The sequence below is a fragment of the Seriola lalandi genome, unplaced genomic scaffold (assembly GCF_002814215.2).
Source record: "Seriola lalandi dorsalis isolate HSWRI2012SDOR001 ecotype SW California unplaced genomic scaffold, Sedor1 jcf7180002054217, whole genome shotgun sequence".
Lineage (NCBI taxonomy): Eukaryota > Metazoa > Chordata > Actinopteri > Carangiformes > Carangidae > Seriola > Seriola lalandi.
In genome coordinates this window covers 22,067-45,411 of record NW_019524770.1, presented here as the reverse complement: position 1 = coordinate 45,411, position 23,345 = coordinate 22,067, and the positions used below count along the sequence as shown (strand labels likewise).

General features: G+C 40.9%; 1 protein-coding gene across 2 annotated transcripts in view; it reads right to left on the bottom strand.

The window, feature by feature from the left end:
* Nucleotides 1–20,874, bottom strand: part of LOC111653481 (low density lipoprotein receptor adapter protein 1) — a 40,719-nt gene extending 19,845 nt beyond the window's left edge. For both annotated transcript variants that reach the window (XM_023404097.2, XM_087173435.1), the window contains exons 1-2: nt 20,612–20,874; nt 1,974–2,116 (exon numbers count right to left, since the gene is read on the bottom strand). In XM_023404097.2, coding sequence (XP_023259865.1) covers nt 1,974–2,116; nt 20,612–20,696 — 228 coding nt within the window. In that variant the 5' untranslated portion in view covers nt 20,697–20,874. The remainder of the gene's footprint in view (nt 1–1,973; nt 2,117–20,611) is intronic.
* Nucleotides 20,875–23,345: the final 2,471 nt, after the last annotated feature.

Genomic DNA, 23,345 nt, shown 5'->3' with positions numbered 1-23,345 from the left:
GGTTGCAATGTGTAGCCCAGAACGAGTACTCGAGGTCGGGCTGGCAGCCACCAACTCCCCCGGCCGCTCTGCTCCATCTGGAGTTTCAGAAAATACAGCCATAGTGCTGAGCTTGCGGTCTGTGAGAACGCCTGTTGACAATGACAATGACCTCCATACCATAAAATTAGTGAGCAAAAGAGAGCAGCTTAGTTTTACACCCAAATGACAGCAAGTGGAGTGACTGTCAACGAATACAGAGGGGAAAGAAAAAAAGACGGGACTTTAAAAAGGACGTGATTTCACCCTTTGCTGAAATATTTATGCATTCACCTTGCATGAGAACGCTTTCGCTCTTGCGGGAGGTGAAATAAAAACGCGAACACCAAGAAGAGGAGCTGAAGATGAAAAGGAGCGGGATCTTTGCTTGAAGAAAAAACTAGGACTTCTCGGGGACGACGGGACCGGTGCCACGGCTTTCTGTAGGAGCCTGGATGCCCTGGAGACGGTGACAACCAACAGCACCACTCTGCTTAAACCCACAGCACTGACATGTATGGGAAACTGAGAGGGAAAGGGTGCTGTGCCTGACTGTGGCAGCTCATCCATGTAGGAAGTGCTAACAACCACATTCTTTTGCTGTCACGTTACAAGTGTCACGCCACGAGGCAAAAACCAATCTGTCAGCTTGAGATAGGCCAAGTTCAGCCTTTCTCTATACGTTTGGTCGCCCTGACTTGTCTTATCACGCCTGACTAACGCATGTCATAAATGGGAAAGTCATAAATGTATTCAGTCATCCCATTCAGGCTGATTGGTTTCCAAGGGAACAGACAGACAACTGGGTTTCTTTTTCTGTCCTGGTGTAAATCGATTGAATCTTAATCCTGCCATTAGGTTCGCTTCAGCCTGTAATTGAGAAGTGTGTGTGTGTGTGTGTGTGTGTGTATGTGTGTGTATTGTGTGTGTGTGTGTGTGTGTGTGTGGGTGTGTGTGTGTGTGTGTGTGTGTGTGTGTGTGTGTGTGAGGGAAGATACATGAATATAATGTGAAGGTTTAACGCAAAACATGCAGATAATTGGGGTTTTGTGCATCTCCAAGTTTCTATTTGCAGTTTCTGAAAACGGTCTTGTGAATTGACAGGATCCCGATCGATGCGGAGAACCATGCTCAGAAATCCCCCGTGTGGCTCAGTGTGTTGTTGAGCAAACATCATATCACCGGTTTCACTGCTGCAAATGTTCAACTCGTGATAATCCTGGATTAGCAGCTTTGATTTCATGCCACCATACTGACCTTGATGTAAACATGATCCAACTAGAAGTGCATAAAGGTTGAAGGAGTGCACCACTGATTATTCAGTTTTAAAGTCATTCTGGTGGCAGTTCAGCAGTTTACTGAACATTCAGATTATTTTCCTCAATAGCCACAAAGGAGACACATCTTTCTTGTTTCCTTACTAACTGTAGAAGGCCACACTGATCCATGAATACTGAATTAGGCAATTATGAGTATGCACAATCATTTCATGACCATGAGAATACGCTTGCTGATTCGAGTGAGTCTCCCTCTCTTTGTCTGTAGCATTACTCCAAGTTGTATGTCTGGAGATATGGTGCAACAATTTACCAGTTTCTCTCCTGACAAAAAACATTGTCTTGGGTCATCGGGGTAACATGGAAAAAATGTAAATTTAACAACTGTTCCCCTTTAAGTCATTCAGATAATGCGTATTGCAGTCTGAGGCTGTAATTTCACAAATCCACAGGAGAATTTCTATAAAAAGCGCCACTGTAATTGAAATCTTCACAGCGTCACTCTTGAAATTTCATGTTGCTAATGAAGGTGCCGATCGTGCCTGCAGAATTCTATGCAACATTGATATGTGCTGCATGCAGGAGGCACAATGGAAGCCAAACAGTACACAAGATCTGTCAGGCAGGGATGGTAGAATGTCAGAGTGAGATAACACGCGGAGTAAGGTTATTAATCACCGTGGCGACGATTCTGTGAATGGCTGCCGAAGCCATGTCCTCTCCTTTGGGCTGGCCCACCAGCGTCATGCCCAGGTACTTCACGTTGAACACCATCCCCTCCAGCAACGTCTCCTTGGTGTCTGTCCAGTTCTCTGGCAGCTCTGATGGGACAAAAACACAGAACATTGGAATTTACTGAAATATTTTGATTTTTTTCTTTTCTTCGTCGACGAAACACTCATTTCTGTTTTTAAAAAAAATGTTTATTTTAGTTACATCCATGCGTGCTTTCCCCTATTTGTTATGGTGTCAGAGCTGGGCCGTAACAGCTATGTAGATGAGCAAACATTATTATCATTATCGTTTTTTTTTTTTATCATTATAAATGAATGTAGTAGTAGAATCATGAACAATATCCAAACTAATACAACCTTTTACTTACTACTTGTGGAATGCTTGCAAACGACAGATGAACGTGTCATATATAAATTTCAAGTCAAAAGTCAAGCAGACTGTTTACAATAGCTGGCACGGACAGTATGTGAGCTGGCAGAGTGAAGTCACAGCTGAGCAGACAGTGATGTGGATATACAGACTCAGACAAATTCTGTGGGAGACGATGATTTAAATATGAAACTTTTTCATTGGCGCACTTAAAACGCCTCTCTGTCGGAGCAGTGTGTTTCTATTACACTCCTGTAGGAAAGTTTTTAAATTTTAAAAATGTGCGTACATAAGATAATGAGATCAGCTCTACTGAGAGTGTTGTGCATGGTTATTTCAGATTTATTTTGTCTTTGAAACATAAACAACAGAACTGCAAAGCCATCCGGAAATGTACCTCATATTCCTGACAACTCTATGCTTGCACGTCTGAATTCGATTCCATCCCGCACCTTAACTTCACTGAGATTTGAGAGAGATTTGTTGCCATCTTTTACTGGCAGAGAAGCTAGAATCCCCGCAGTGGAAAACATTATGGATCTCAGAAAAAAAAAAAAAAAAAAAATGTTGCACAGGCCAGAAAAACTGAGTATCAGCTGGGTTCTGATAGATTGTACAGAATGGCTCCGATGTCCTGCTGCTGCTGTGATTTCTGGTTGACTACTGCGGGCGGGGTGGGGGGACCGAGCCCATGCGGAAAGGCTTAAAATATCTCTCAGAGACACCTGGACACCCCACAGAGGAGCATCAGGAGAAGAATCACTTACAAAACTACGCAAAACAGACCACATTCTGTGATAAACTTAATGGGGCAATAAGTGAAACATGATCCATTAATCCACAGCATTTCAAAGAACTCTTTTATCACCAAAGTCTGCTGTGAGAAAGAAAACCATATAACGAATGCATTAACTGGCTGACGTCGCAGCACATTTTGTTTTTTCTCCTGTGTTCACGAGGTATTTATGCTCATAGCACTGACAAGTATAAAGATACTGAGATTCACAAAGAGGAGCGTGGAGAGCGAGAGAGAGAAAAGAGAAACAGAGACACACGCACACAATCGTTGTCCAACACTCTACTGGGCTTCTACTGGCACCAAACTCTCCACATGGGCCGAGCCATCTGTCGCTGGCAGGCCCCATGCAGCTGTGAAGGCGAACAGCAGAGAACACCATCCCCGTTACACCGCTTCCAACAACTCTGAATTATTAACTAATCTTCAGTCACACTGTGGGGGCTGCTTCAAAACCAGAGAGCACATTTGATGTCATTACATGCGATTGCTTAGATACATGGAGGACGGCATGGCGGCTGCCCTTGACTGTTGCTGATGAGAGGTGCATGGCGACGGAGAGTAAGAGATGACCCACTATGTAAGAGTGGTTCTTTAATGAACTATTGATCCAAAAATTCATCTTTTTGCCGTCTCCGCTCCCCAGCAGGTCAGAGGTCAGGTACAGCTACAGAATAACACAAAGGGTTTCAGTCTTTTGCTCAACAATACTCTTAACTACACAGATAAATGGATACCACACTATCCCTGCAGCAGCACTTTACCCTTATATGTTTCTGAAGAATTTTTAATGCATAAACACAACAATCATTCCATTGTCTTTCATTGTGATGAGAACGGCTGCAGAACTGTCAGCAGTGTATATTTGATTATAATGGCAGATGAACCCCCTACCCCACTAAAACCCCTCCAATAAACAGTGACAGTGCAGTCCTGGCTTAGCAGTGTCCCCGTTGCTAGCTAGCTATAAAATCGTCCAGCGATAGTCGATATTAAGGCGACAAAAATTGACAGTGGTCAACTATAACTGAGAAGTCCCGCTCTTGTTTACTTCTGTGTTAAATCGGAGACTATTAAGACATATTTTGAATGTCAAAACTGGCACTGTTAGCAAAATACACATATATATATATGCCTCACTAGAATGGAAAGATCGACAGGCATAGCAACAGGAACGTGTGGTGGGGATTAGCAAAGAGGTCTTTTTCAAACAATTAAAGCACACTTAAATTAGATCAGTTTCAATATTAAGCTTTAGGTATAGTTTGGATCACCCCAAGACGTAATACATCAACTCCTGGTCAAAATCTTTATTGCATGGTTGAATTCTTTAAAATGTCACAGCACTACAAAGCATACATAAGTGCTACAGCCTTCACCAGGCTACACTCATGAATTATTAACGAGCTTCATGTTGATGCTGCAGGGTTTTCCAACATATTATCCCCCTAAAAGAGGGGCGCTTAAATTTTTAATAAATCCTGTGTGAGTCTACAGAGGGACTGGGACTGATAAGAGTGACAGGAACAAGCAGAGGGAGGCTAATTGGATTTTAACATGTTGAAGAAAATACTGAGGCGCACAAAGACGAGCGCCATTTCTGAGTTTTCGAGAGGCCAGTGTATACGTACACGTTTGTCAAGTGTGTGTTAGGGAGCGAGAGTGTGTGGAGAAAGGTGATCTAATTTTAGAGAGCACAAAACAAGATTAGGGAGGGCGAGGCCACGGTGGTGCACTGATGACGTTTGCATCTTTATTAAACTGACGCCTGGCAACACCCTCACACCTGGGCTGTTGCGGTGAGTGCACTGACCCACTACGTTCACACAAAAGCCTCACAGCTGGGACACACACACTAGAGGGATCGTTGCATTACAATAACGGCACGCTGCAAGTCGATGACATTCTTCTGCATCGGGCCCCGAGTGTATTCACGTTAAGTTATAACAGCACTGCCGTGAGACGGTGAAACGCTGTAAAATACCCGACACTCTGTTGAACAAACAACTGACAAGTGTAGCATTTCACAGTAGCTCAGCTGACTCTGGGAAGTGCTGTTGAAGTATAATAGGCACCATGTGCTCTGCACGCCTTTCAGCTACATGCAGCGATCACCAGCTGTTTCTTCCAGCTCCACACTCAGTAATTTAATTTGCACTGAGAAGTCAAAATCGTACCCGGGTGAATTATCCTCTGGCTGAACATGTACACTGACGGTTAATTAATAACACAAACAGGAGCGCACAGATATGCACACAGGAGTAATATAGCAACAGAGAGGGCATATGCATAGCCTCGCAGGGGGTGGGTGCGCGCGCACACACACACACACACACACACACACACACACACACACACACACACACACACACACACACACTTCTAAAGATACCATCATCTGAGTTAATTGGGAAAACTGTTGGAATACGTGTGTGCTCCAGGGTCAACATAACAAAAGCATCCCCCGTTTTTCGATTTCACTGCGGGTCAGTGAGCAGAGGTTTCACACACCGCCTGGTTTAAATCCAAAAAGGAATGAGTACAACACATCAACACGTGAGGAAGGAAACATTGAGCTTGCTGACACTCCCATCCTCCATATCTCCCTTGATAGAATCTCTTTGCCTTACTATTTTACTCATCTGATGGAACTTTGTATCTAGGACACCACCTTGACAGGGAAAATAGGCCGCACATTCAGGGAAGATGGTGGGCTGGGATAGCGCGTATGTGTGGGAGGGTGTGGGGGTGTGTGTAACTGGTTTCCTGATTCTGCCTTGAGGGGGAAACCAAGTAGAGCTAAGTCCTTCCTTTCAGGCTCTCGCTCTTCTTACTGTTTTCTTTACTCTAATCCTCACCTCACCTGTCTCATCTATTGCATCTACACTCCCTCTGCTTCTGATTGTACCGAGAGAATGAAAAGAACAGCAGCTTATTAGATACCTCTCAATCAGTACAACACTGACAACATCAACATTAACAAAGGCAAGAGTCATGGGATCAAACAGCCTATGTTGCTAAGCAACCACAGGCACTATCGCTTCCCAGCAGCGGCAGGGAGGTGGTACCTGCAAATTACATTACTGAGCACCTTGGCCAGGCATCAAAAGAAATGTACAAACCACATAAAATGCTCGAAATGACAGTGGGATTACCCTGCGCTCTGAACTGGAGCAGTACATAAAACTCCCACCTCTGGAACTGGATATTACACATCCCCTGGGCCCACACACAAAACCTCATGTCATGCTATTCTCAAATATTACCACCCCAACTTTGACTTCCTGCCTTTCACTCTCCTCACACGGACGTGAACTTGAAATAACAGGAATGTTGCAGAGCACCTGCAGACAGAAAAAGATGTCCATTACAAGTTCCTAAAGCCAAGGGTGATGTCTTCATATTGCTTGTTTTAACCAACCCACACTCCAACCTTCAAGGATTTTCAAACTGCTATCACATAAAAAACTAAGACGAGCAGCAAATCCTAACAAATAACAAGCTGGAACTGGTAAAACCTTGGCATTTAATATTAAATTTTAACATGAGAAATTATTTTATGTATTAATTGAATATCAAAATATTTGCCAATTATTTTGCTTCCAGTATGTCACACAGGAAATGATAAAATAAGTTGTTTCTGCTAAAAAAGTTGTTTTTGTTGGTCTTTGTCTAATGAGTAATGAAGGCACACCCTGACAAAGGCCCTGTGCCAAATCGCATCGGTTAAATACTGTAAGGAGCAAAGCTCAAATATTCACACAAAATGCATTTTCACAAAGTAGGTTTTACTGCTGTTCCTCGTATGATTACATTGGTTTATTTCATGGTGTAGTCTTTTCCATCGCTTGTATCAAACTGATGGATATTACACGAGGAAGCGGGTTTTCGGGAGAAAAGCATAAACCAAAAAATTCTTTGAAAATATAATAGATTTTGGTTTGTAATGGATGGTGTTTCACCTGGTCTATCTTTTAATTCGATCACCACATCAAGTGCAGCCACCTTTTCATTTGCCACATCATTACCGTTTTTGAATTACAACTCCTGAAAGCTTTGAAAAAGTAGTGTTGTGGAGATATTTGACTGAATTCATGCGTCAGTGTGATGCTTTGCATTTCCTCATCACAAAAACTGAAAAAGACAAATGTAAGCAAAACCAATAAAATGCATGATTCAATCCCTGAGGGCCATAAAGGGATTTAATTGTGTTTGCTTACTTTTTTTTCCCTTCTTATATTTCAGCACAGTGGAGCTTCCGTACCATTTCTTTCAAGCTTCTATTTAATTTACATTGACAGGAAAAATATCTCTGGAGTAAAAAGATTCAGGTTCAGGAATCAACTATTTGCCCCGGAGGTCCTTGAATGAATCAGTGCTGGTGTGGATCTTTCAGCATAATCCCCTTTTCTCCCAAACCCCTCATTAATTGCTTTCACTTCAAACACCCTATCTACTGTTAATCATAATGAAGATAAGAGTTATCTGGTATATGCACAGCTGAGCAAACAGAGCCGCTGCAAAGTGGAAGCTGTTTAGGTCAGATTGGGAATATGAGGGAAGAAATGTGAATTAGTGACATTATGTGGCTTTGCAATCTTACACAACCAAAACATGAGGTGAGATAAACATTATTCTCAATGTAAAAAAAAAAAAAAGACTTTAAGATATTGTTAGATGCTTTAAAAGATATCACTCAATATCAGGCATTTTACATTAAAAAAAATTCAGCATTCAAATGGTAAGTGTGCCTGGGAGCGTGAAAGATACAGCGTGTGTGATAACAAAGTATTAAAATGATAAACGAAAACACAATCACAACTTGATAAAAGACTTTCCTATAATGTCCTGAATGCTAATTGCCTTTGACTGCAGTTATTATGCAAGACATAGGCCTCCCATCAGGACCTGTCTTCCAAAGGCTCCGTGAATCATTAATTAGAGAGGATCAACCCGGCGTCCTCACATACTGTACGGCAGTAAAACAGCCTTATCTTCTGTACGCTAAGAAGCATGTTTTGTCCTCAGAAGTGTCCAGAGAATGAAATGGGATTAGCGATGGGGTTATTTTGCGGGCGGGCATTATTACATGCTTCAAATTAAAAGTCAACACAGACGTTTGGGTTTTGTTCCTGAATGACTTCCTGTACTCTATTTATAGCTGGCATCCCCACAGGGAAAACTGTACTAATATTTGCTCTGCAGACAGCCGCAGTTCGGGTGCTGTTGGTGTGGTGCTGTGCAGAAGGATGGAGCTAGATAAGCAGGAAATGAAAATATTTTTTAACAAGCCACATGGTATAATTCCAGGATGCAGAATCCACAGTGAGGAGTTGCAACAGAATAACTGAAGAGTTTTCACTGTAGTCTGCTGTGTACTATATATCATGTTGGTTCAAATGACATTCAAAGTTGCCTGGCATGTCACGGTAGCACCACATTTCCATGAGAATGGAGGTGACACCAACAACTGCTAGGTCAGGATGTCCTTATTTACAAAGTAGGAACAGGTGGAAAAGCTGCAGCGAAAAAGATTCATTTCAGAAAGAAACCAATATTATTATGTAATGTGCATTAAACATATTTTTGCTTTTAGTTTCTACTCTTTGTTCAACAGCTTAAAACTGCAATAATTTATATTTTTACATAGACAATGGCTCAAAGGATTATGTGTAATGAGAAATGTCTCGCTTGTTGTGACAAACCCACAGAGTTTCCCTTCAGCTCTGCTAAGCATTTTAGTGTCTTGACTCTCATTGTTTTGGTATCAACCTATTTTCCAGCAGCAGACACATAGTGGAGAACTTAGCAGCCAGAGTTGGTGGAGACCAAAACACAGCAAAAAGGAGAGTGAGCATTGGACTTATTTCAGGTCAGATAACGTGAAACATGACTTCAAATGAATGCTGATTGTTTAACTACTATAGGCACCAGTTTGCTAACAAGTTGTGCCATGACAGCTTTATAAATGGGATAATATAGCAATGTTGTGTTTATGCACTACCACAAAAAAAATAATTTTTCCTAACAAATTTGTTTCTTTTTAATCATGACTATGACACATTCCCCAACCGTCTCCAAATCATTTTAGCTGCCTCAGTGTAACCAAACCTGAGGGCACTGACAACCTATTTTGCCTTTTTCAGAAAGACTTGTGTAAAGCCAATTAAATGCTCATTGATCTGCTTCACTATGCGCTAATTCATCAAACACAGCATGGCAAGAGGAGAGATTGTTATTTACACTGTTTAATATCTCCTGACAGTTACAGTTCATCATTGACTGAAGGGTATTACATAATGGAGGTGACTTCCACACTAACTGTCCACTGGAGGTGCCTTGGATCATTTTTACTGAGTGACTCAGCAGCTACTGTTTGTCTATGCCTGTCATGTAGGCTGCTGCTGCTGCCTGTTAAAGACTTCTGAGATTTCCATATAGGTCACAAGCATCAAGGTCAATTTTTCCAACCATATGACCTGCATGAATATTTCAACCTTACAATTATTACTCTAACATTTCTAAAGCCGTTTCTTTATGTAGAACCAGGAATATTTGCGACTGAACCAACTGTTGAGAAAAAGGACGGCACCTACGTATATTATGGAGGTACAGTAAAGTTCACTAGAGAAAGAGTAAACATTTCCAGAATCATGCCAAAATACAACCACATTAGCAATGCAGACACTCCTCCCATACTGAAAGAAATCTCTCCTCACGGCTATTTATTCATAAAGTATAACTGCTCAGCACCGTGGAAGGATTGTTTTCATTAGCAATTCAAACAGGGCACAATTTTCTCTTTGCTGATACACATCTTTTCCCCCTGGAGTCTCCTGGCTCCTATTTCAGCAGCCTCATCAGCTATAAATAGCTCCTTCAAAAGAAATCCATTCATGAAATAATAGGTTTATATATCCTATATTATATATTTTGTTTTTCTATTCAAGGATAAAGCCGTGACTGGTAAAAAGAACAAAAAACAAAACAAAACAAAAAAGAAAAACAGGTTTCCCAATCCCCATCTCAAGCTGAGGGCTTGGAAAACAACACTCTGTTTGAGCAATCATTAGCTTCCCCACCCATTATCACACCAGAGCAAAACAAGTCACCTTCGAGAGCTGCTGATCTCATTTGAGACAGTGTATCTCTGCGCCCCGTTAATAGATGAGGGCTTCCCACAGGAATCCCCTCTAATGTGGTGGAGCACTTTAGACCCTTCCACTTGAGTGATGGATGCTAGTCTGACACAGCTGGATACATTGGCGGAGTATCAGGATATTAAAGGGGTAATCAATGTGAGTGCTTGAGCTGTGCCTTAATAGTGTGGAAATGTCTCATTCAAACTAAATAATACATATTTTCTTGGTATATATATATATATATATTTTTTTTTTTGCCTTTACTCGATATCAGTATGTATACTTTAAAAGCTCCTGGACTGTATTTGTCTTCAGAGGATTGTGGAACATTAGGTTTGGTTTCAGAGGTGAAGGGGGCGCAATGAACTATGGCATAATGTCATAGCAAATAGTGTACTGTATGAGAAAAACTGTTCTTTTTGCTTCTATAATAATGGTAGTACAACAAATAAAGTAGAAATTCCATCTAAACTACCTCATTATTAAGCCTACTTAAAATCCCTTTTAGTTTCTAATTATTATAATGTTGCATCCCCATCTTTGCTAGAAAGATCACTGTGTTTTACTGCCTGACCTTTTATTTTTATAATTATAGTGTTTTTCAGAGAATATAATGATTAAAAGAGTTTTCCAGCCTTGCACAGGAGGTTACAGCGCTTATTCAGCTCTGTGTATTGCCTGTAGTCTTCCTCTCAATCTGCATACTGACCCAAAAGCTGAGAGGCCTTACCCAGGGATCTGATGAATAAAAAAAACTTCTCTCATCAGAAGTTTGGCATTGTAGCAGCAGGACAGACACTTGTATTCATGGTATGACCTTCATCAACTTAACCAAGGGCACCTAAAAGTAATTTTTATGTAAAAATGAACGTGAAAATGATTAAAAGTATATAAAGTTGATCATCTGCATTTGACTTCATAATTAATAAATATCAAGCTAATCAAAGGAGTCAGTTAAAAATCTAATGATTAATCTCTGCTGGTTTGAACATTAACAGATCATCTCAATTATTTTGACAACCACAGCTTCAAACATCGCATTATGTGCTAACGCCTACTGGCCTTTTTAGTGCTTTGTTCTAACCATAATAGCATCTACACTGTGTTTCTACACAGCAACGAGTTACAAAAGTTTTCCATTTTCACTTTGACAGTACATGGTTATTTTTAGGAGTGGGTTCCTTGGCTCAGATTGGAGCATGATGTGTCAGAAATGGTGAGGGGATTTTGAATTTTTCAGAGGAACAGAGCATGGAGATGGGATTTAGCTCTCCAATGGAGGAGCAGGTTCAGCCGATACGAACACACACGCACGCGCACGCACGCAGCACGCACACACACATACCAAGTAAGGCATCTGCAGTACTTAATCTCCCTCTCTCACACACACAAACACCACAAACTGAATAACAGCTGAAAACATGCTCAAAAAGACTCTTACACTGGAGTGACAGCATATCCCATTTCACAGACAGCTGTCATGGACATCAAACAGTAGGAGGACCCAGATGATAGGACGTCGCTGTACACACTAAACAGGAAGCTGGATTGTGTGTGCATGTGTATGTACCTGTGTGTGTGTGTGTGTGTGTGTGTGTGTGTGTGTGTGTGTGTGTGTGTGTGTGTGTGTGTCTGTGTGTGTGGCTACAGTAGCGTGAACAAGCAACTCTCCCAAGATCTCCCAAGAAGGTCTCTCACTTTCACTTGTGTTGCATAATTCACTACACTTCGGGCCAGGGAAGATGGTTGGTGCTAAAAACCCTCCAGAGAGACTGCACAGAGCAGCATAATAATGAACTAAGAGACCAAAACTGTGGTTTGATTACACGTGTAAGTGTTTATGGAGGTCAAACAGGGCACCTGGCGTGCATTTAGTCTGTGTTACACCGCAGGATGTGAAGGATGCCTTGATCTCTGTCATTGCTAAACTGGCAGCCAGGGATAAAAATGTAGGCTTAGATCACGTAGAAGGCTTTAAAAGAAACACACGAGTTACCAAACATAGCCCTTTACATCTTATTCTATATATACACACCTGCCATAACACAAACTCTCAAGGGACTGACAAAGAAAATCGATATAGAATATGATGTGGAGCCATTTTTAATAACATGAGGCTGAGTCTTCAAAAATCAATATTTGTGGAGTGCAACAGTGAAGAAAATATACTCGCTGCTCAGACGTAACAGGCACAAGACAGCATGTGAAAAAAAATATCACATTGCCAACATGAAAAATTGGATTCAATATATGAATGCAGAGTTGAAACTGAGTTACTGGAGGAGAGTTTTCAGCTTAATATATAAAAAAATTCAATGCAAAAGTTAATTGTTGCTGCTGGAGGGAAATTTTAAGTAGCAAGTTGCAGTTACCTCCCCAAGAAGTTGGTTTTAAAAGATTTAACCAAGCCCCCTGGGCACATACTATAACCCACACACACACACACACACACACACAAACACACACACACACACATGCACATGCACACGCACACACACACACACACACACACACCAACACACACCTCGTTACAGCCCTCATAAATCCTAATTCCAGTGTCTTCGCATTAGGTCCTTTGTTTTGACAACAGAGAAAGAAATCCTCACTGTTCAATGTATCTTCAGCTGAAAACGTCCTCGTTATCCTTAAACCACAAGGAAGAATGAAGGTGAATCACCCTAACACAGTTGGGATTTTATGGCATTAATACAAAAAAGATAGTTGTGGAATAAAGGACAGATGGGCTCCCACTAAGCTTTGATTAAACCAAGACCTATGATTGCAACAGAATGGGGCTTTATTCAGTTTCAAAATACCCATGGCAACTGCAGCACGACAACATAAGACGACAAGTGTGACAAGAGGAGCGATTAGCGTAGTGAAGCAATTGTCAACCCAGTGTGAGGTTGAATAGCATTGTTCACACCTGCCCAAACAAACCTGCCCGGAAACATGTTTGGTGTGACAATATCTTGAATCCTTTTAATACTCCATCTCTTCCCGACTGAGCAAAATGCTGCCAAAAAGTTGGAGCCTGAACTGGATTCACAAAACAAACATTAATTAAACAGATGTTAAATTCACACACACACACAATGATTTTATTTTTATAAACTATAGAATAAGAACAATCCACTAACACACTGACCGCAATGACATAAAAATGCAGACTAACAAGTTTACAACCATGCTAGTGGGTGTGTGAGGCTGTCAGTATAATGTTGGCCATGTTCACCATCTTAGTTTGGAGTGTTAGCATGCTAATGGCAACGCAACAGTGGCACTGTCTGGGCATCACCAAAAGTGAGTAAGAAACATGAAAGTCTGTACACAATCTGTACAATAGTTGTTGAAATATGTCAACACAATAGACCAATAGATGCACAATGCCTTCCCTGGAGTAGGACTGGACTGAAAAAGAAAATCGATGCTCTGATTCAATCTTCATTTAATATACACCTAGGCCTCTCCCGTGGATGTGGATGTGTGAGACTGTAACCCCCCCCCTTTACGTCACGTGATCTTGCGTAACGAGATCTGACCACGTGAGAGACAAAAACATGGCGGACACAGCTCCACTGAAGGCACTTGCAAGTCTAAAGGTAGATGTGTGGTTGCATTTCAGATTTAAAGACTATGAAGACGCTTGACGTAAACACACACATATGCAAGATGTACAAGAAAAAGCCAAAAGAATTTTTATTAGATTTGTGTCTAAACTGTTGGTCATGTTAAATAAAAAGTACATTAATGTTACTGCTTTGGGGTCCATTCGTTATGTAAACAAATGTTTTCAATTTTAGTTAGAAAAACAACTCTGAGAATCTCTTTCATATCCAAGCAATATCGGTGTTGTAACTGAAATATCTCCATATTGAATCCAATCTAAATCGGGAGTTGCATCAAATCGTCACCCACTGAATCCAAACTGATGTAAATCAGTGGCAATACCCAGCCCTTCCCTAGAGCCTTGCTGCAAGGCTAAGAAGGACACAAGTCACACACTGGGCAGTTTGGTAATACAAGTGCATGATAACAGTAATGTTTCCAACTGGATGTTGCATTAAAATCGAATTTTAGAGACACAAAATATTACCACTTACGGAAAGAAGAATGTGACTGAATCTGTTCATAAAGTTTCACAGAAACGAAAAATAGTGGGGGGAAAAAAGTCAAGAGGCAAAAATACAGCCTGTGCAGAGCTGTCACTGATGTAGCTGCGCTTTTGACAATAATCCAACTAATCAGAGTCTTAGGGGGATTTAGCTCATGTAGTTCTCTTCTGACCAAAGTGGAAAGAGTCAAAAGGCCATGGACTCACAGAAAATCCTCAGTTATTATCTATACAACTAAATAAAACTGCATTTGAAAAATCATGTTCACAGCCATTTCACTCATTTTCACATGCACTAAAAGGGAAATGTCTATGAAGTATTTTTCAAGAGAAAAAAAAAATGTTTATAAAATTTAGTTAAGGAAAATTATCCTATAATACAGCATCTAAATCTGTTAATGTTGCTCCACTACTCTAGAGAGTACTATAGAAAACAAACTGAACCAAATATATGATCAATTTCAGCTTATTGAGCCGTAAAATTCAAAGAACCCTGAAGTGTTTAAATCCATCAATCCGATGCAAGCAATACCTCACAACTTTGGCAACTGCTGATCTTTGAAATGAGAAATCCATTAGACAGGTTACTTTTCTCAAAGCATGCTCCATGAAAACTCATTAGCGGCACTTTATCATCTAATCTATCCTCAGTGTGCCACTGGTGAGACTGATGAGGCTGTGAGGATGAATTATGCAGAGTATAGGTGGGAAGTCTGCTCGGTTAAATCATGGCCTGATATACTGAAGCTCAGCTATAAGAGCACATATTGGTTTAAGTGCTCTTCCAAATGAGCGTGTATATTCTGGGTAGACCCTGGTGAGTGCTAGATGAAATAACTGTTTCTTCTTTAAGTGTTACTGGAAATGGTGGAATGCCAGCATATGAAAAAAAAAAAGAAAAACAAGGATCTCTGCTATAAATTCTGGTCAGCCAGAGGACCAAAACATCCATGAAGTTTTTTAAGTTTTTACCAGCTCCATCATTGTCTTTATCAACCCTCTCTGTGTGCCGTTCATGCAGGCAAGTTCCAGTGGATAAGTCCAAGAGTGAATTTCTTTTCTGTCTGACCATGTACCTAATACAGGTCTGGCTTTTCCAAGATGGAGAGCCCTATGAGCTGCTACAAAGCTTCAACTTGACTCAGAACTGTTTTTTTTTCTCCTTGAAGCGTAAATAACTGGATAGTTTGTGACCAGCAACAGTAGCCATGGTAACATTAGCTGACTTGCTGTTTCCAATTTATGATTATGAATATGGTCAGCAAATATTGCTATTGCTAGTTGGCTTAGCACCAGCATTGTCATTAAGCATATCATGGCAATCCTATAGCGTAGGCTAATGGTTGTTGGCTGAATTGTTTTTTGTAGGCCCCCGTGTACAAAGGATAACTTTATTCAATTGTGTATTTAGTTGCTGCTTCGTAACACCTTGCTGTGAACACAAAGTTGGAAGGACTTGTAGCAGAGGGGAGGCCGGAGGTGTGCAAGACGGATATTAGTGTGTGAAAGTACACACACTGTTTTGCTGATGTATTAGAAATCCTGTACTACAACCCATAAATGAAAAACTTTCATCATTTGAACACACCAGTCGCATTGGAAAAATTGTAAAGCCACTTAAAAATGATTCTCCGCAACATTCACAAAATCTGTCCCTCACTGTAACTACCATTTTTCTCATTCTCATCTGTTTGTCCAATCTTGATACATTATATTTTTAATCTGTGCGTGTCCAACTGTAAACAGGGCACTGCTGTGAAAAGTCATGTACTGTATGCCAATACAACCTTTACTGTAGATGTTGTTAACTAAACGAAGGGCCTCGTCACTGAAAGCACTGCATCAACAGTGACAAGGTAATGCAAATGATTAGATACAATAAAACCAGAGTAAACTGAGTCACTGGGACTGCTGATTATTTTAACTGTAAATTTTCAGGACCACAAATAAAGTTCCATTCACTTCCTTTATCTTAGTGGGTGGTGACAGAAAAGCTATCAGCATAGTTAGACGCCATTAGTAGTAAGTGGGAAAATATGTCTTAGTGAAATAACTCTTTAAATGGGCTTCCCGGGCTACATAGGCAGATTAGATTTGGTACTCAATATCAATGCTGCATTGATGACACTTATATGGTGGATCATAACACAAATCCAAATGCTCCATCAGTCCCCAATTATCAACTGATCATCTTATTTATCACATTCAAAGCAAGGGAATCCCCCTGTAATCTGCTACTCACACTAATCCCCGCCTTCATCCCTCTCTTTGACACTCCCTCCATCATTATCCTCTATATTCCCACCATTCCTTCTGCTCCCCCTCTTCTTCCTCACTGCTGTGTCTGTGGTGCTCGAGTCTTAACGAGCTACTGAGAGATAATTGCTCCTCGAGGGGCAGTGCTAACTGACACCACTGCCTTCTGAATGTCATTCAGTCAAGACCATGTCAGCTTTAATAGCCAGAGTTCCCAACCAGTGGAACCTAATGACTGCTGAGTCCACTAATTTCACATCAAGCTCTTCTCTGGGTCACAAAGCATAGCAACACAAACAGCAGATTCTTTTCCTCAAAGCAACAACGCTTGAGAATCTAACAGAAACACACTTGAGATGTGTATTCAAGGGTTAAAGGAAGCTCGTTATTTTCAGTTCTTTCCCTTGATTTTGATCACACATCACAGAAAGAAATACAAAAAAAAAAAATCCTAAACCCAAGGACACAATCTCACTGGAAACAACTAAGTCCCAAAGCTACACCCTTTTTAAACTGATGCAGACTGTACAGCACAGACGTCCTTGGTGCCAAGGGCAAGTGTGTGTCACTTCTAAGGTACAGAAAGGTCCATACTGCCTCGATGTGACGTGATGCAAAGAGATGGCTTGTACTCCAGGCACATGCTGTGTCCTCTTCCGTCCTGCCAGTGGCTTTGACCTCAACAGATGACAACGGATGGCCACGAGCGGTGATGGGGAAATGCTGTACATGTCAGTTTTCTGCTGGCTAAAGAACTGAAGACTGGCTACAGTAGATGTTCCTGGTCTGATTATTATTGAAAAGCCAGCTATTCCCACTGCACTTATAAACATTGTGACATGAATTAGCAACCAACTTAAAATTGGCTCATTCACAATGTTTCCTGGCTTATTAACACACTTATATTTTCCTTGTACATGATGTGATAATTAAGCAATGAATTAATAACACTGCTCTTATTAATCAAGCAAACAAGACATGAAATCACTTTACCTTGTACTGTTACAGCCTTTATATTAATCTTAACAGCATTTAAGTCATCAGACTTTTGCTGTTACAGAAACATTACTTGGTCCAACCTCGTAACGTTGCGTCATGACTTCCACATATAACTGGCTCAGGTGCTCATTCACACATTAGACCGATATGTAAAATTGCCATTAATGTAACGAGGCGCATGTCTGAAAGGGTCATTAGCCAGAGTGTTGATCAAGCGGAAAGTTCAACCTTACAGTGGTGACAGCAGAAAGGTCAAGTAACCAAATTAATCATACCGGCATGTTGAATTAAAAGCTATCCCTGTGGACTTTTCAGTAGCACTGTCCCCGAAAAATACAACACCTGAGTCTTTTTCTAGTGCTTCTGTTTTATCTCATCTTCACACTCCAGTCTCATTTGAAACAAATCACTGCTGCTAATGCTTTAAGACTGATAGTCTGGCATATTTAACAAATGACCTTTGAACAGAAACTCTAAATGCCATGATGGTGTTTTAAATTTATTGTGATATTGATTTTCTGTCATATGACCAGGCCTCTACATAATCTCACTATTAAACAACTTGGCAAGGCAAAGTTAATATACACAATTTGTCCTCAAATTAACTGTATATTGTCATTTACTGTGGTTATTTAACTAAAGCGACGCAATTTCCTCCAGTCAAAAGACAGGACATGAATAATTCACCACTCTTTTTCTAACTTTAATCACACCTAATTTGTGTGACTGTGCCAAGCAGATGCAATGTTGCCTTATTTGCATTCCAACAGCCATCTTTGACGCATCGCCACATGCTGGCATAAGGATGCTGTCCTCTCTCCAAATTGCCTGCTAAGTAGCTTCTGGACATCAGCAGTCATTCTGTCTGTCTGTGCTGTTTGTGACTGCTGTGTTCACATTTTTCCAGCCTGATTCCTCTGGTGGCTCTCACACACAAACTGCCTCTGTCATCAGCCGCTGATAAAAAGCTGGATTCTGCTCTGACAGTATCATCCTGCTTTTTTCTTCCCTCTCTTCCTGACACCAACAACAATAAGAGCAGGAAAGAGCACAATGCAGAGGCTCCTGCTAACAATGTGACACAGACAATGTCTTTCCAGATAACATGTTGATGGTTTGCCTGTCAGCTTTTGACATCACAAAGTCGCCATGGAAATGACGGAGAAATGGTGATGTTGCCGGCGTTGGGGGGAAACAATAACAACTCCTTTCCATCAGTGTCTGCACAAAAACCAAGATCAGGAGTTTTAGCACAGCATCCATCAACAGCCATCAATGCAAACCATTCAGGACAACCTGTCACTTAACGTTGACATCTTGTGCTCAAATTGAGAAACTAAAATCGTCAGTAAGACTCATTAAAGCCCTAATCCATTGAGAAAACTTCTAAATCCCACAGATTTACACTCAATATTCAATAATTTACTAGAACATTTCCTCGAGAGCGTGAATAAACCAAGCACATCTTTCTGGCTGTGAAATTAATCAGTCATGTTTAATGAAAGCTGGCATGGGCGGCTGATTATTCACTAAGCAGGAATTCAGGATGAGGCAAAAGCAGCATGCTCGCATTTATGGCAGTGAGAAGCTTACAGGCGATGTAACTGCAGGGAGAGAGCGTTCAAGACAACACTTCACACATCAGTGCGACAGCAGAGCTGCAGGCTGCAGATCAGCCCCTCGCTCTCTGCCCGTCACTGATGGTGTGACAAGATTTGTTGCTCTGACCCTTCACTCAGCACCCACAACCTCCTGTACTTCACACTGTAGTAGTCCGGGAGCAATCTTGCATGTTTAATATGATATTTTCTGAATAACCTGATAAACTAATAGCAAATAATACAGAATGTTCAAGTGCTGCAAATCACTGAATGCTATCTATCTATATATCTATCTAACGGATAAAGAACACCCAAAAAAGCCTGAAGTTTACTTTAATAACAGTGTGTATGATATAACCTCGAAATATATCGCTGAAAAATTGCACACGTAAATGATTTAAAGTAAGTATCATACTGTGAACTACCTCAGGACTGTGTGGTATAGAGAGAGAAAACAGACAAACCTAATGAAAAATCACTATAGACAAACGTCCCAGTTTCATCCCATTAGGTATTCAGTACTGGGTATAAAATGAAAGGATCTTACTTAGGTATAAATTATAAGGTAGAGTTTTAGTGTAGCATCTAATCTTAGGGCTTCAAAACAAAATTGCTATTTTTGACAGCAATTTATCTGTTAATTGTTTTATTAATGAATGAATGAATCATTCATTCTATTAAATGTCAGGAAGAGCAGGAAGAGAAAAATACCCCTTACAAGTTCTAAGATCCCGAGGTGAGGTCTCCAAACCTATATGGACCATACAAACTGTAAATGCTAACCAGCATAGCTTCATATTTAGCATTTGTGAACCATTAAAACGATTAATTCATTTTAAAACGTTTGCCAATCTTTTTTTTTTTTTTCCTGAATCGACTACTCGATTAATCGACTGACTTTCAGCATCAGTTCTAATGGGCTAGTTTTAAATGCTGTAGGCTAGTTGTTTTGTGAAGGCACAACTGGTAGTAGGACTGGCCATATCACTCAGGAGGAAGAAAAGTAAATCACAACTGAGACTTAACAACACAATAAAGCAGCTCTGTACACTACAGAACATCCAATCCATCAGCTACTGGCAGCAAGACAAACAAAAGCTCTCCAGTAATAAAACACTACAGACCACTAGCTCACTTCAGCAGCCAGAGGCACTACGGTCCTCCTCTCCCTCTCTGGTAGATAATACCACCTCTGCTTCGTCGCCAAACATCTTTACAACATTGTACCAAATCCAAACATTTGAACACACACACACACACACACACACACACACACACACACACACACACACAGTCTCACTCACTTTCGTGCTTTGAAGTTCCCCATGTGTGCCGCGGAACTCCGGGGCTCTTGATGATCGCTCTGCCGGCGGATTTCAGGGCATCCATCCCGAGGTGTGTCTTGCTCTCCGGCAGGTGGATTCCCCCCCAGTTTCTCCCCGGACCACAGAGAGGTAAACACAGCAGGCAGAGCTCGACGGCGGATGCGCCAAAGCAGGAAAAAAAAAAGCTCGCTGATGAAGTTACCACCCTCAATCTCTCCCTTTTCTCTGCTCCACTGATGACATGAGCAGCTGAGGGTGAGCACTCGTACCCACTGCACCGCTTCCAAAGTTAAGGGCGTGTCCTCCTAACCTTGCTGAGCTATGAAGCTTCCTCCAAAGTGCTCCAGATTGAAGGAGCAGCCTTAATGAGGAAATTACTGCAGACTTATTATTGCAGTGTAGACGGGGGCTGACAACCACTAATGAGTTGATGGCTGATGAGCTTACAATTGCACTTTTTGTCTCCCAGGGGTTTTTTTGTTTTGTTTTTGTTTTTTTGTCTCTCGCTTATTGACCTGTGGTGGATCCACTGCTGCCAGGTTTTTCTTTTATTATCCCTTGTCCCCCATGTCCCCTATGTGTATGCATGAGAAACAACACGTAATTGTTTTTTTAATTAATGATATTATTTGGAAAAATTGAAATATAATAACGGATAAGGCCATTGTCTCCCATCATCATTTTCCAGGTTGGGTCAAGTAGCAAACACAAAGCTAGGCAAAATTTCAAACTAATATATTAGTTTGAAATGTTTTGTATGTTGGCGCCCTCTATCGATTATAACTGGTTGTTGCAACCTTGTTGTGAACCATCTTCACTTAATAAGCACTGTAATGTTTGGGGATATTTATTTATTAGCAGGAAGTTTCTTTGACAAAATAAACGAAAAAATGTTTTTCAAATGAAGGAATGAAGACAAAATCAATTAGGGGCCCTGGGAGTCAGGACAAGATTTGAATGAGTGGCCACAAGCTGTTTAAAAGAACATTTAAACACCAAGGTTTATGTCTATCAATCTCTTTGCTTCAATTTCGAGAAAGAAAGTGTGTGCATATACAGTGTGTGTTTTCATGGATTCAGTATAATCATGCAGCTATTTTTAAAGTTGAGACTCTTCACTGTTCAAAGATGTGTAACAACTTACAGGATCCCCTGTTCAGGTTTGACTGGGGCCTTTTGGTGCATTCTCTCAACTCCACTCGAACTTAGAAAAATTCATACATTTCTGACACATACAAACCAATGCTGTGTGTTTTTGTCCTTCATGGTGAAATCTTTATTTAAATTTCTGTCCACAACCCAGCACAGGTCATCACGTCATGTCTGAGTTCATCTCACAAGTATTTCACACTCAGGAAGCGAAGCAGTGCATGTATAGTCATGTATTTCTCATAAATCTTCTAGAAGGGGTTATTACAGTTTTAGCCTGAGGTGGCATGCTGCTGTTGTCATTTTGGTGCTCTGTGATCATCTGAGAGGGTCTTCAGTTTATATTTAATGTCCTCAGCAGTGCACACTAATGCGACTACACCGACTGCTGCGTGTGTGGGCGCACTTGTGTGTGTGTGTGTGTGTGTGTGTGTGTGTGTGTATGTGCGACTGTGTATGTGAACATGGAAGTCTTGCTTGTGTGTGCGTATACAGTATGTGTTATCCTGGATACAGTATAATCATGCAGCTATTTTTTTAAAAGTTGAGTGTCGCTGCCATGTTGTTGCCACTAATGCAAGTATGTATCTGCATTAGAATGAGCAGTTTTACAAACTAAAGCAATGTCTCCCTCTTCAGTTTAGAAGGGAAAAAGCCTCTTCAAGGTGAAACGCTGCACTAAAACAATGCAAAAGTGACACTGCCTCTTCTCTGCTTCCATGGAAGACTGTGGATCTGTGATTAATAGTTATAATTCATGGTATTTATAAGCCCTCCGGTCAATTCAAACAATCACTGCCTCAATGTCACAGAGCATCTTTGAATCCAATAGATAACAACAGTTACAGACTTGGTTTCCAGTTTCCCAGATGTCATTTTCAGCCGGACTTCTTTCAAAAAAAAAAAAAAAAAAATGCATTGTTTGTTTAACATTGCCCAATTCAGGTCTGAACACTGCATCCTAAAATTCTGGAGATATTCTTTAAGGTAGAAAAAAAACAAAAACATCTTACTGTCTCACAGCATGGCTTGGGAAGTGTTTGATATTCACTCATTGACAAGACAGTTGTTAAAATTCTTAATCCGCCCATGAAACAAATCATGCTTGCGAGGGTTTCTTTATTCATAAAAGAGAAGGGGGAGGAGGGAGGTGAGGTCACTAAAAGAAGTATAAGAGTACAGCTGGACAAAGAGAGGGCTTCATGAAATAGATTTATAATAGAGGGGGGAATAAGGTAGTCTCCATTCAGAAAAGACCAAAAACAGACTGAACTAGTCGGCTATCATGCTCTCAGTCACTTCTGTTTTAGATTCACTGATGGGTGCTATCCTGTCTGCTTTACAGTTTATCCCCCTTGAGTTTTTATGTCATAGTCTCATGCTATTTGTCTCAAACACTCACTCACACACTCGCATCTTTTTCATTTGCTCTCTCTAAACCCGCGTCTTCCTTAGAGGCTGGAGCTAGAAGGCATCTGGTGGGAGGGCCCGTCTTGGAAGCAGGGGGTGACCTTGGCCAACGATTTGCAGGTCAATCCAGTGACATGTCAGCTCATGGATTTTG